Source organism: Cucurbita moschata, unplaced genomic scaffold (genome assembly GCF_002738365.1).
Source record: "Cucurbita moschata cultivar Rifu unplaced genomic scaffold, Cmos_1.0 Cmo_Scf00023, whole genome shotgun sequence".
Classification (NCBI taxonomy): Eukaryota; Viridiplantae; Streptophyta; class Magnoliopsida; order Cucurbitales; family Cucurbitaceae; genus Cucurbita; species Cucurbita moschata.
In genome coordinates, this window is record NW_019268539.1 from 2,807,350 (window position 1) to 2,820,564 (window position 13,215).

The 13,215-nt window shown below is 35.5% G+C and overlaps 2 protein-coding genes across 4 annotated transcripts; both read left to right on the top strand.

Annotated features, from left to right (window-relative positions):
- The first annotated feature begins 5,118 nt into the window (after positions 1-5,118).
- Positions 5,119-9,613, top strand: LOC111459923 (protein TIFY 4B-like). Of its 3 annotated transcripts, none has more exons than XM_023102968.1 (9): positions 5,119-5,431; positions 5,665-5,789; positions 5,926-6,080; positions 6,900-6,990; positions 7,096-7,261; positions 8,099-8,164; positions 8,427-8,490; positions 8,622-8,833; positions 9,121-9,613. In XM_023102968.1, exons 1-9 carry the CDS (start codon positions 5,314-5,316, stop codon positions 9,135-9,137), a joined length of 1,014 nt encoding a protein of 337 aa, XP_022958736.1. In that variant the 5' UTR covers positions 5,119-5,313; the 3' UTR covers positions 9,138-9,613. The 3 variants fall into 3 exon arrangements, with proteins under 3 accessions (XP_022958736.1, XP_022958738.1, XP_022958737.1); XM_023102970.1 differs by having other exon boundaries at positions 8,622-8,722; XM_023102969.1 differs by having other exon boundaries at positions 8,628-8,833.
- Positions 9,614-10,725: 1,112 nt separating this feature from the next.
- LOC111459925 (1,2-dihydroxy-3-keto-5-methylthiopentene dioxygenase 4-like) lies at positions 10,726-11,976 on the top strand. Its single transcript, XM_023102972.1, has 5 exons — positions 10,726-10,863; positions 10,966-11,053; positions 11,131-11,225; positions 11,317-11,556; positions 11,656-11,976. Exons 1-5 carry the CDS (start codon positions 10,852-10,854, stop codon positions 11,782-11,784), a joined length of 564 nt encoding a protein of 187 aa, XP_022958740.1. The 5' UTR covers positions 10,726-10,851; the 3' UTR covers positions 11,785-11,976.
- Positions 11,977-13,215: the final 1,239 nt, after the last annotated feature.

Consider the following 13,215-nt stretch of genomic DNA (forward strand, 5'->3'; position numbering starts at 1 on the left):
TTAATTACAACAATAAGAGGGTAAAATTAATTTACACGAATTGGGTTTCTTAATTTTGGAAATATTCTATAAAAATCCTTCCTAATTTAATAAATTTGATTACGCCTTTTCCTTTTTGTATTTTTTTAATTTTTGGCGAAAAAATGGTTCGTAAAATGCATGGCCCCACGTGGGTGACAGCAGTGAGAATGGCCCCACGTGAGTGCGCCCACAACTGGCACATGCACGAGGGCCGTAAAATTGGATCGTTATTTTTGAAAATTCAAGTAATTTAAATATTTCAACAAGGGTATTTCTGGAATAATTAGCACTTTCTTTTTATTTATGCACACTTTCCCCTTTTAGCATCTTACTATATGTAATAATTTCTATTTCACTGCTCACACATTTTTCTTTTTTTCTTTTTTTTCTTTTTTCTTTTCGTTTTTTTTTGGGGTTAAATATGACTTTTCCTTCCTCCAATAAATTTATCTTCCTTTCCATTAATGATATTATTATTTTTTAATTATTGGCTCGATTTTGTATCCATAAAGTTCGAAAGAGTTGGTGTCGATATCAATTTCTTTTTGCGTTTGCGTTCACTTTAGTTCGTTCTTTCTTTTCTCTACCGATAGTTCAATTACGAGATTATCCTGTTTGGAAATTATTTACTCGAATAATTTCTAATTAATTTTTTTTAAAGTATGAAGGTATTTGTAAATAGTGATTTCAATGTTCATTATTCGGTGAACAGTTTCGAAAACTATAGTGAGAAAAACTCTATCAGAGAATCTTAAACAAAATCGTCCATCTTTGTCTCAAGCGTTTTGGACTGAAATATTCTCCTAACTTAGAAATACCATTTTTTGACGCAGGAAATCACGACATGGATTGACCAAACCCAACATTATTCTTAAATGATGTTGACGTGATCTATAATAAATTGGAGCATAATCTATGCTAATGTAATAAAGAAAATTTTCTCGGAGTTCAGACATATGCTCTTGATAAAAATGTCAGAAGTTTGAATCTATCACTCCCACTCTAACAGCCGCTTTGACCTATTACATATTGCAGTTGCATCTACTAAGGAGAAGTTTTCACATTTTTGTAAGAAATGTTTCGTTCTCATCTCTAACCAATGTGAAATCTAACAATCCACCCCTCTTGGGGGCCTAACATCATCGTTAGCACACTGCCCAGTGTCTGACTCTGATACCATTCGCAACAACCCAAGCCCACAGCTAGCAGATATTATCTGCTTTGGCCAGCTAGATATAACCATTAACCTCCCGATTTGTTAACACGTCTACTTGGGAGTGTTGTTTCGTTCCCTTCTCCAACTAATATGAGATCTCATATTCCCGTTCTCCCCCAAACGCTCACCAACCCCTTCATCGACTTCCTTTCCCTCTTTCGCTCCTTTTGTGCATTAAACTCTCACTACCCTAATTATAGGAATGTGCTAACCCTAATAACATTCCCCCCCTTCACATGCAATCACCCATTCTTATAGTATTTTCCTATTAATAACTAACAAAAATATTCTCACTTTTTTATGAAAATATATTATTAATGCACCAATTTTATAATATAAACTTTTTAAATTCGAGTTTTTTTTTTATTTTAAATTATATAAATTACGCTTTTAATTTTAATTTTAATTTAGATGAATTTCAGAATAATTTTATTTTTAAAATTTTAAATATTTTGATATAAAATAGAGGAAATATTATTTAATATTTAGGTATAATACTAATTATTATTTTGTGAAAGGGTAAAGAAATTGGTGGGAAAATTGAGATTATTATAATGGATATAAAATGTAAGGGAAAAATATAAAATAATGAGCAATAAAAAAAGAAATTATTGTATTTCTAAAGATCTTAACTTTCTTTCCCAATGCAGTGAAACAAAAATGAGTGGCGGATTTGGAGTTCCGATGATACTTACCGGACATTATAAATAAATAATTAAATAAAAATATTAAAATCTCCATTGAAGTGACTTCGAGTGGCAAAAATAATGGAAGGAAGAAGAAAGTACGGTGTTTTTGTTACAGAGCTTCGCTAAAATTTCATGGCAAATAAAGGGAGTTGCCGCATTTGCACCGCCACGCTTCTGGGTAATACTCCGACGGCAAACTCAGTCCCGGCTGAATTGGGATGTGCACCGCCGTGCACGGCGAGCAACTGCCGCACTTGGATCTACAAATCGGTGGGGACGACCCCAGCCCGCGGAGTCTCCGCCGTGTCATAGCTGGAAACTCTGTTTCCTCTGTTTTTGTAAAACCCAGAAATGGGTTAATTAGAGGAATTGAGTTTAGGGACTTACCGATTGGGGTGGGGCGGGCGGCAATGGCGGAGGCGAGGAGGAGGGGGAGGAGCGCGGCGAGAAGAAGAAGGGTTGGGCGAGGAAGACGGCGGCGGCGGTGGTGGTGGAGGACTACGGCCATCGCCGGCCAGAAACAGAGAGCTGTCATATCTCAATCCCCATATGTAAAATTCTCTCTTTTTTTTGGGTCAAAGGTTTCAAGAAATAAAAGCAAGGGGAGTATTTTTTTTAATTAATTTATTTCTATTAATAATTTAACTTTATTTCTATTTTTAATATATATATATATATATATATATATATATATATATATATATAACCAAATTTTAAAATAAAAATGAATTTTTTCTTTATGTAAATTTCTTCCCAATCAAGCCGAATCGAGCTACCACTGCTTCGGATAGGAACGACTTCTCCCACGTGCATCAGTCGCCTTCTCGAAGTTGTTTGTCAACCACGTTTTCCTTCCCTCAAAACAATATTCCTCACAAAAAAAGAAAAAACCGTTCCTTGGGTTTGTCTAGGGTGTCATGGGTCGAGTCTAAAGAGTGGACGAAGTTGTGTCCATCGAGGGATAATCTACCATCATTGAGCAAGTTGTGTTTTGCTGTACTTATGTTGCGAGTCTCGGAGACTGAGAGAAGGTTCAACAGTGGGGTAGCCCCTAAGTAATGTGTACTTCTGTATTCATTATAAAACCACGGAGAAGTCAGTGGATCAAGCGAATAGCCATCCCAATATTCGAGTCGTTAGACATTTTAAATTTTCAACCGTGTCTAAAAAATTAGTTTAAGGAACAAGTTTGTGATATAATTAGAAAAATGTTTCGATCACGAGAAATGATTGTGAACGAATCGGGTAGGGGGTCAAATGCAAATAAGGCAAATATGAGGGGTATGATGTGAAAGAAAGATTGAAAGAGGGGCTTTTGAGTGAATAAGAGGGAATAAGGGCAGTGGTAGAATGGTAAATTTGGAAACTTGGGAGGGCAGTTTGGGATAATGAAAAAAGGATTTTGCAGAATACTGTTTAGGAATAGGGGGGAGGAGAGGGAGGAGGAGACAAACCTCCGAATGCAAATGACCCTACTGTCCTCGTTCGCCCCACCATTATTGAACTACTCACCCATTCTTTCTTGAAATAATTTGAAACGTTCCGATCACGAGGCTAACGATTCTATATCATTAAATACACCGAAGAGAGATAAATTAAAATTATTGGTTGAATTTTCAACCGTTAATACTAACACATACATAGTTCAACACTGATCGATATATATTCATCTTTTTCAAAATCGATTGTTTTAATTCTTATACGAAATTACTATTAGACGGTGGCTACATTATGATTATCATACTTAATTAATTTAGATTAAATTACCTAAAATAAAAAATTCATATATTAAACGGGTAATTTAAGCAATAATTTACATGCAATATGATCCTATTTAAAATTGTGTGGGTCCCACTTGCCACGTTGGAAAATATATTTTTTTAAAATTAATATTAAAAAATTATTAGATTTTAATGGTAAATGGTAAGTTGAATATAAAGTATTATTAATTAATTTACCAATATATTATATGTTAGATTTTTTTTTTTGTATAATTATTATTAACAATGTCGTATAATTTATTATATATTATATTATAGCTATTTTAATCTAACAAAGAACATGGAATATTATATTTTATTAATAAAAATCTGTATTTTTAAATTTAAAATTTTAAATACGGATACGAGGAATAATAGTTTATTTATTAATGTTAAATTAGAAAGGGAGGGAAATATAATGGGCCTTGTCATTGGTCTGCCCTTTTTTTTTTATTTCTTTATTAATTATTAATTATTATTATTATTATTTAAAATTATTGTTTTGTTTTGAATTGATTAAAATTTAAAAAATTAAGTCAGGTTTTAGAACCGAAAAAGAGTAGGCCATTTTAATAATTATTTAGTTTTTGATTTTATATTTTTAAATATTACGCAGTCTATGCTATTTTTGAGTTGTAAATGCAAAATTTAAAAAATAAAATAAAATAATTAAAAAATATTTTGTTTATTTTTTAAATTTTGGTTTGCTTTTATATTTTTATTTTTATTTGGTAACTTTTAAAATATTATATTTTTACCCTCATATTTTAAGTTTATTTTTTATTTGGTCAATAAATTTAAAATATTACATTTTTACGGGTAAGATTTTTCCTACGTATTTATTAATTATATTAATTATAGTTTAATCCATTTTCAATAATTTTTCTACACTATAAAACTTACTTAAAAATTCTATATCATAAACACCTCAATTTAATTAATTGAAAATATAGTAATTGATTTTTAAATCACGAATATATATATATATATATATATATATATTTTATTTTTAAAATTTCATTAGTATCTTCAGTAATAATATTTTTAAATTTTTTATAAAAAATTTGAGAGTATTTTTTAAATTTTTAAAAATTGAAAAATATTTTTTAACTAGAGTTTTTGAAACAAAATATTTTTTAAAAAAATATTAGTTAAGTTTTAAAAGTTTAAAAAGTATATTTAAGATAAAAGTACAAAAGATATTTTTATTAAATTAGCCATTCTTTTTAGGTTAAAATCCAACCTTTGACTTTGACTTTTTAGAGACCAGAGACCATCTCATTAAATATAAGATTAAAATTAAGGGAGGTGTAATAATCACATTAACAATATAATTAATTGAGATTAATGATGCACGGAGCACACTTACGTGGCAGTCTAGGGAGAAGCGCAGTTAATTAATTAAATAAAAAAAAAAAAACCATTTCTCTCTACCGTATTGCCGAGACGCCCTTTAATCAAGTTCACAACCACCCCCTTCTTCAATTCCCCTGATTCCGCCTCCAAAATTCCGCCGGTCGTTCTCCGATGATCGTCGCCGCCCTGATTTCCGTCTATTTCCGGTCTTGATTGCAGGTTTTAGGGCGGAGCGCCAACCGGTGTGTCGGTTCTCTGGGATTCTGCGGCAATGAGTGCGGGCGCGGCGACGTTCCCGTCTATACTCGACAAACCCCTCAACCAATTGACGGAGGATGACATTTCGCAGCTCACTCGGGAGGATTGTCGCAAATACCTAAAGGAAAAAGGTTTTTCCCTCTCTCTTCTTCGGTCTTGTAATTTCCATTTTTCTCTCTTTCTTCCCACCATTTTTTCCGGCGCCCCCAAATCACGGAAGCTTCCATTTCTCTTTCCTTTTCTTTTCTTTTCCTTTCTTTTCTTTTCTCCCCGCTCCCGCCCTAGCGGGTTCGGAGGAATGATTGCGATTTTAATTTAATTTATTTTTAATTTGTTGCTTGTCTGCTTACACGTGCTGGGTCAGGAATGCGGCGGCCGTCATGGAACAAATCTCAGGCGATCCAGCAGGTTATTTCTCTCAAAGCACTGCTTGAACCCTGTGATGATTCCGGCGCCAATGCTCTCAGGAAGGTCGTCGTTTTGCCTCGGGTGAGTTTTGGTTTAACAATTTTGCTTATTGGAGGGTTTTCTTTGATCAATATTTTTTTTCCCGTTTCTTTCTGAGTATATTCATGAATCTTTGTCATAATCATTAGTGCTGTTATTGAATGATGTATGTGTTTAGGTGAATTCAAATCAAGGCGATTCACCCAAAGAACCGAGTGATGATGCTCAGTTTACAATGTCAGTTGATGAATCTGCGTATAGCAATGTGGAGACTGCAAAATCTACTCCTGAGGATCCACCAGCTGAGCCAGACAACAATGTCACCAGTCCCAGGTTCTGCTACTTCTTCACTGTGATGTGGATTTGTGGATCATATATGTGTAGCAATTCCTATGCCTGGAAATTGATGTATGTCATGCTGTGTTTCATCTTCTGTCTTGGAAGCTTGTGCGGATTTGCTGTTCTTAAACTCTAAAATAGAAGAGTTACTGAGTATATGTGGTTTCAAAAGTCTTGAATGAACTATATATCCTTGTTTTGGCATTGATCAGTACACTACCCTGCACCCTAAACAAAATTTTGAAGTTTAAAATGTTTGCAGAAGCAAAAAACAGTGAAGCCATGTGGAAGTAATCTGATATCTTTATTCTATTATGTGCTGGTCAAATTAGAGTCTTGCTGGAAACAAGTATCTTGAACTATCATGTGAAGTTTGTTATCTTGTGAAGCTATAGGTTTGGTCATATATTTTGAAATGCAAACATGTGCATAAGGTTGTGGGCACTTCTTGCCTCCTTTCCTTTCTTAGGTCACTGTGAGATCCCACGTTGGTTGGAGAGGGTAACGAAGCATTACTTATAAGGGTGTGGAAATCTCTCCCTAGCAAATGCGTTTTAAAAACCTTGAGGGGAAGCCCAAAAGGGAAAACTCAAAGAGGACAATATCTGCTAGCGGTAGGCTTGAGTTGTTACAATCAGAGTCCTGCATGGTTGACCCATTGGCATCACTTGATGTATCTATGCTTTAATGGTACTTGAGCTGAAACTCGATGGCGTACTTGTTGAATTTTGTTTGTGACCGTGTATCATCGAAAATGACAATAATTTGTACTAACTGAGACGAGATGGTAACAAATGTTTTAATGGTTGGCAGAAATCAATACGAAACAAATGGAGTGGACGGCCAAATGACAATTTTCTATTGTGGCAAAGTGAATGTGTATGATGGAGTTCCACCGGATAAGGTTTAAACGCTATCTCTTTTTTGGATTCCTGAAGAATACTTTTCATGGACATGTCTTTTTCGGCCCCTCCTGTTCAACATGTTATAATCATCTATGGATTTGCAGGCATGGGCAATCATGCATCTTGCAGCTAGTCCAATTCATGTCCCTCAGAATCATCCCTTGGGTGGAACTGCTGCATGTCAGTCTCCACCACGACCTTTGCAGACTTGCAGTGACAAAGATGACTTTTTTCCTCCTAGTGCTACCATGTATCGAAATGTGCATACAGGTTAGTCTGTGGGTTATATCACTTTTGTTGCAAAATCACTTTTCGTGCTCTGAAAACTTATCCATAGCCTCAACTCCACTTGGCAACTTTTTCTTGGACCATATTTCTGGTGGGTAAATTTGGCAACCACGGGTCTGAAATCTACATTTTGTGGGTAATAGATGGGTCTTGATTGTGACTGTTTTCACTTTCTCCATTAAGCTACACATTTTTTCACTTAGAACTGCATCTTAGAGTTTAGAAGGCTTTCAATTTTGTACTGTGAGATCTCACCTCGGTTGGAGAGGGGAACAAAGTATTCGCTATAAGGGTGTGAAAACCTCTTCCTAGCAGAAGGGTTTTAAAACTTTGAGGGGAAGCCCAGAAGGGAAAGCCCAAAGAGGACAATATCTGCTAGTGGTGGGCTTGAGTTGGTACAAATCGTATTAGAGCCAGATACCGAACGGTGTGCCAGCAAGGACCTTGGGCCCCCAAGGGAGGTGAATTGTGAGATTCCACCTCAGTTGGAGAGGGGAACGAAACGTTCCTTATAAGAGGTGTGGAAACCTCTCTCTAGTAGACGCGTTTTAAAATCGTGAGGCTAACGGCGATATATAACGAATCAAAGCAGACAATATCTGCAAGCGGTGGGCTTGGGCTGCTACATGTACTCACAATAAAAAATGAAGTTTAGTCATGGTGTTTGTTATTGCCAATTTGAGCATAGCTTAATGAATAAATATACTAATTACCATCTCAAAGGATGATGACTCGAACCTCCAACTCCACAATTGTTGAACTAATAAAAAGGTAATGGCGGTAGCTATTGAAGTGACAGATTGTATTCTGACTTGACAGAGAAGATGGTCGAGCACCCTCAGCAGCAGCAGCAGCATGTAAAAGGAACCAGTACTCGAGATTCTGGTAATCGTTCTTTTTGCTTGCAATTTTGTTTTTTGCATTGTGAAAATATAAACTCTGCATTTCTCATATTTGTTAGAATTGTAAAGAATTCTGTACTTCGTCCAAAAATTTGTTGTGATAATTTGTATAAATGTTCAACTATAACCTTTAGTCTCCATGACGTTTCTTTTCACCCCTTGCCCATGTAAATAACTCACAACTTTCCAAGAAACAGCTGATCTAATCAATAGTTTTTCATAAAAACTGTGGAATTTCATATTAGATGTCGAGGGTCAGGCGAGTCGAAAAGTTTCATTACAGAGATATCTTGAAAAGCGAAAAGACAGGTACCTTCGACTAAGTTTTTTTTTCAGTTACAAGTCCATAATGATGACGTCATGCATGTAGATAACCTTTTGTCGTCTCGTATCTCATTTCGTTCATTTCTCTCCTATCTTTGTGGTTCTGTTTCTGCAAGGGGAAGGTTAAAGAACAAGAAAAATCCAGAATTGTCTTCTTCTAGCCTGGAAGGTTATATGAACCATCATATGAGGACGCACATACCCAATAAGAATTTAGGTCAGTTTGCGACAAGCTCTTTATCCCCTACTGGAGTAGCTAAAGCTTTCGTTGGAACAGCTGACAATCAGCCAAAACTTGCATGTTTTCCTGTCGACCTTAATGTCAAAGGTAGAGCTATAGAGCTTTTATATTAGCAGTCAACTTTTTACTCACATTTACATGCATTTTGATTACTCATTAAAACTGGTATTAATCGACTGATTGCTCATTGTTCCATCAAATCACTTTCTCAACTTAGCTGTCTATAAATTTGCCAGCATTTTCCAAGAGATTTGAATTTGAGCGTCTCACTTAGCTGATGAATGATAGAATCTGGTTATAAACACTGTTAAAAGAACATAGAGATAATTAAAAGATTGTCTTATGGTATAAAGCTGGGAGCCGCTTTTCTGCAGATATCCAGGAGTGCTGAGTTCGACGTCGTTGATGGCATGCTACACAAAGGATCATCCTTGTGATTGACAAGAACTTGAAAGAATGAAGAGGAGCAAAGTCGAGAAATGGTTATCCGTTGCACGATTTGGCTGCGTTAATGAGTGTTGTGTAGGGCTTCATGAACCAGTCATATTTTGGAGATCTTGTGTGGGAGAGGTGTCTATATCCAAACGGTATGAGTATCTCGCTCTAGCTGATCAATTTTGTAACTCGGACACGGTGTTACGACCGATGCTAGGATGATTAGGAACTTGTTCATGTTTCTTCTGTTCAAGGCTTATTGAGTTGAGATGATGATGCACTGTTGGAGATGTCCAGCTTTCTCGTGCATTATGTATAAAAAAATGTATGCCATCTTTTATGCCCCAAGACCCAAGACCCTCTCTCTTTCTGTGTATACCAGATTCAAATTTGCAGCACACAACCAATGCTTCTTTTCAATCATTCACAACCCTCTAACTCACCATCGTTGTCGTGTTCGATACCGTTCATTCACGTTGGAGTCTAATTTTGTATCTTACATTGGTAGGACATCAACTTATGGCTCTAGATTTAACAGTTTTAAGCCTCTTGCTCTCTATAAAATAAGATATTGGAGTTGTAATGAAAGGGAGGAGTTAGAACATTGTTTGATCATTACAATCTTGTAACGGCTCAAGCCCACCGCTAGTAGATATTGTCCTTTTTGGGTTTTCTCTTTCGGGCTTCCCCTCAAGGTTTTTAAAATGCGTATGTCCAAAAATGACAATATCTACTAGCGGTGAGCTTCAGATCTTACAAATGATATAAGAGCCAAACATCGGGTAGTATGCCAGCGAGAATATTAGGCACTCAACCTCTCCTAGTAGACGTGTTTAAAATCGTGATGCAGACGGCAGCAATACGTAATGGGCCAAAATGGACAATATTTACTAGCGGTGAGCGTGAATTGTTACAAATTTTGTAACTCATCGAATAAAGCATCGAACCGAGGTGCACGTTAATATAAAAATAAAACATTTAATCTAATTGATTTATAGTAATTGCCCATTTGAAGTTAGCGAGCAATTGACATACTTTTAATTCTCACTAAACTAATTATACGGTCGAGATATATAATTGGATCAATTGAACTATGCTTGAATTGATGCCAGATGAGCAATTGACATACTTTTAATTCTCACTAAACTAATTATACGGTCGAGATATATAATTGGATCAATTATACGGTCGAGATATATAATTGGATCAATTGAACTATGCTTGAATTGATGCCAGATTAGATTAAATTTTGTGGTATCAAGGACTGAAATAAGAAAGAATTGGATTTCAAAATATATTCAAATTAAGTTTAGTTTACTCAGTTAAAATATGTATTTTACATTTCTTTAAAAAAAAAATCAAAATTTTTGGCATAAAATACAAATCCGCAAGGTTTGTTCTTGGTTGTAAAACCTTTAAAACTCCACGTCACCTACCCGCCACAAGTTGAAAAGAATCTCCAACCGTACACGTGGCAGCACCATTGACATTAATTAAACGAATTAAGTTGATATATTTTTTTTTATTTTTACTCGAATCTTCGAAGTTGCAACTTTCAACTGATAAGAGTTCCCGTTCCTTGCTCCCTTTAAATTTGGAGCTCGGTGGTTCATCGGAGCATACTTTCGACGGGTCAACTCAGTGAACAAGTTCAGAGAGCGGGTTCAAGAATGGCGATCGAGGTTAGTCCGCTGAACCGTACTTCTCCTTATTGGATATCAACATTGACTCAAAAGATTGATGGATGAAACTAGTCTTTGTGCGGACAATCTGTGTTTGTGCAGGCTTGGTTTATGGATGGTAGCAATGAAGACCAGAGGCTTCCTCATCACCGCAACCCTAAAGAGTTCGTCTCCATGGACCAATTGGCAGGTGCACTCCCGTCCTCTTTACCAGAACTTCTGAGGAGACTTTTTGCATTTGAATTGAATTGAATGAATTATCTGCAGAATTAGGAGTGTTGCACTGGAAATTGAACCCTAAGGTATATGAAAACGACGAGGAATTGAAGAAAATCAGAGATGACAGGGGATACAATTACGTGGTTTGTGCATATTCACTAATCTATCGGCGTTTTTCATTTCTATTTTTTGGTCACTTTTTTTATAAGTTTCGTTTTGCTTGAGATGTGGTAGGATTTACTTGATATATGTCCAGAGAAACTTGCCAATTATGAAGCGAAGTTGAAGGATTTCTTCACAGAGCACATTCACGCCAATGAGGAAATTCGCTACTGCTTGGATGGAAGTGGTTACTTCGATGTCCGGGACAAGAACGACCGTTGGATTCGAATCTGGATTAAGCCTGGCGATCTTATCATCTTGCCGGCCGGTATCTACCATCGTTTTACCCTGGACACCAATAATTATACAAAGGTAGAATTAAGTACTACAACTTCGAAGATTATCATTTTAAGGTGTTATCAATACATTACAATATTCATTGTATTATGGATATGATTGGATTATTCGCAGTTAATGAGGCTGTTCCAAGGAGAGCCAATTTGGACACCATTTAACCGACCACAAGAGCAGCATCCAGCAAGGAAAGAGTACCTCAAGACCTTCACTGAGAAAGCTGGAGTGGCACTCGAGGCTCATTAAGGACTTGCGTATTCTTCTGTACTACGGCATTTAATACAAAGCTATATGGTTAAGCTCAGGTTGTGTATTTCTGGGCATGTCTTAGATTAACTACTGTATGAACTTGGCAACTGCTGTAGAAACTTGGTTTGATAAATGTCTGAGCTTTATATTTATCAATTGATCTTCTCAAATAAATTACAATTTCAACCACTTGGAAAAAATTTCCCCCTTTCGATTTTATTTTCTTTTTGTATGCTTAGATCACAGTTTCTTTTATGTTCAACAGAACCCCCATATTTGTGTTCATTACTACTACAAGCCCGTAGTACACTTTCACGAAGGCCCTTTTCATAATGTTTCACTAATTATGGAGTTTATGAGTCAGATAAATAGTTCAATAATTTCCTGAAGAATACTGTTCTTTTATCACATGTCAATTATATTCTTCCCATTCCCACAGTATTGAGAGTTTGCTATGTTTTTCCTTAAAAGATTAATTTTTTTTTTTTTTAGTTTTCTTGCTGACAAGAAGCTTCATGCCTCTGGTAAGTTTCTTCTGTATTTACTACATTGATGTTAGTTGTATGCTCCTTCTATTCATTCTCGCCAGGCAGATTTATGATTAATCTTCGTGTGCACTTGTATTGAAAGATTGCAGCTATGCTGATATCCAAATTCCATTTGCTATGCATTATTGATAATTTATTATAAACTTTCAAAGTTTATTTTTTGGAAATCATATATAGTCAGCGGAGGACGTCTTCGGCCATACTTAGGACAAGGAAACTGATGTTTTTCTTCAAATAGAGATAGTTAAACTCATCTTTAGATAGTCATTTACTTGAAAAATTTGGTTGCACTCTTTAAACTTTTAGGACTTATTTCTCTCATTTGGCGTTTGAGAATTCAGCAGAGGACTAAGTGATCTAGAACTATGATCGCATTTTATTTAATTGTTAAATTACAGGGTTGACTTGAATTCTTTTATCTGTATGGTCCAACCTGAGAAGAGATACAGTATTTAAAGTGAGAAAATACTAAAGATTGTGGTGACTTTAGTGTGTATGTGTGAATATATATATATATATATATATATATATATATATATATGCCTGAGTATGGTGCCTTAACTGAAGTTTAGGTTAGTTTAGTATAGATTCAACTTACCGAGTCGGTACTTGTCTTTTTATTCCTGCTAAATTTATGGGACTTCAGAGAAATGTTTTGAATTAACCCGTAAAGTTGTGGAGTCTAGTATAGTAAATAACCGCAAGTTTTCCATTCGCATCATATACAGAGAATTGTTCATTTCATATGATTTGTTTGGTTTAAACTCAATGATGATCCCTTTTCGTTTTCCTCTTGAACTGGCCCTTAACGGACCTCCTTTCCAACAATTTCTTTGTTCTTGGCTGAGTTATTATTATTATTATTATTATTTTTTTGGCG

Coding starts and splice junctions, on each gene's coding strand:
- LOC111459925 (XM_023102972.1), top strand. Junction 11,226..11,316: donor ACAGGGGATACAATTACGTG/GTTTGTGCATAT, acceptor GAGATGTGGTAG/GATTTACTTGATATATGTCC. Junction 11,557..11,655: donor ACACCAATAATTATACAAAG/GTAGAATTAAGT, acceptor GATTATTCGCAG/TTAATGAGGCTGTTCCAAGG.
- LOC111459923 (XM_023102968.1), top strand. CDS start 5,314: ATGAGTGCGGGCGCGGCGACGTTCCCGTCTATACTCGACAAACCCCTC. Junction 5,432..5,664: donor CAAATACCTAAAGGAAAAAG/GTTTTTCCCTCT, acceptor GTGCTGGGTCAG/GAATGCGGCGGCCGTCATGG. Junction 6,081..6,899: donor AACAATGTCACCAGTCCCAG/GTTCTGCTACTT, acceptor AATGGTTGGCAG/AAATCAATACGAAACAAATG.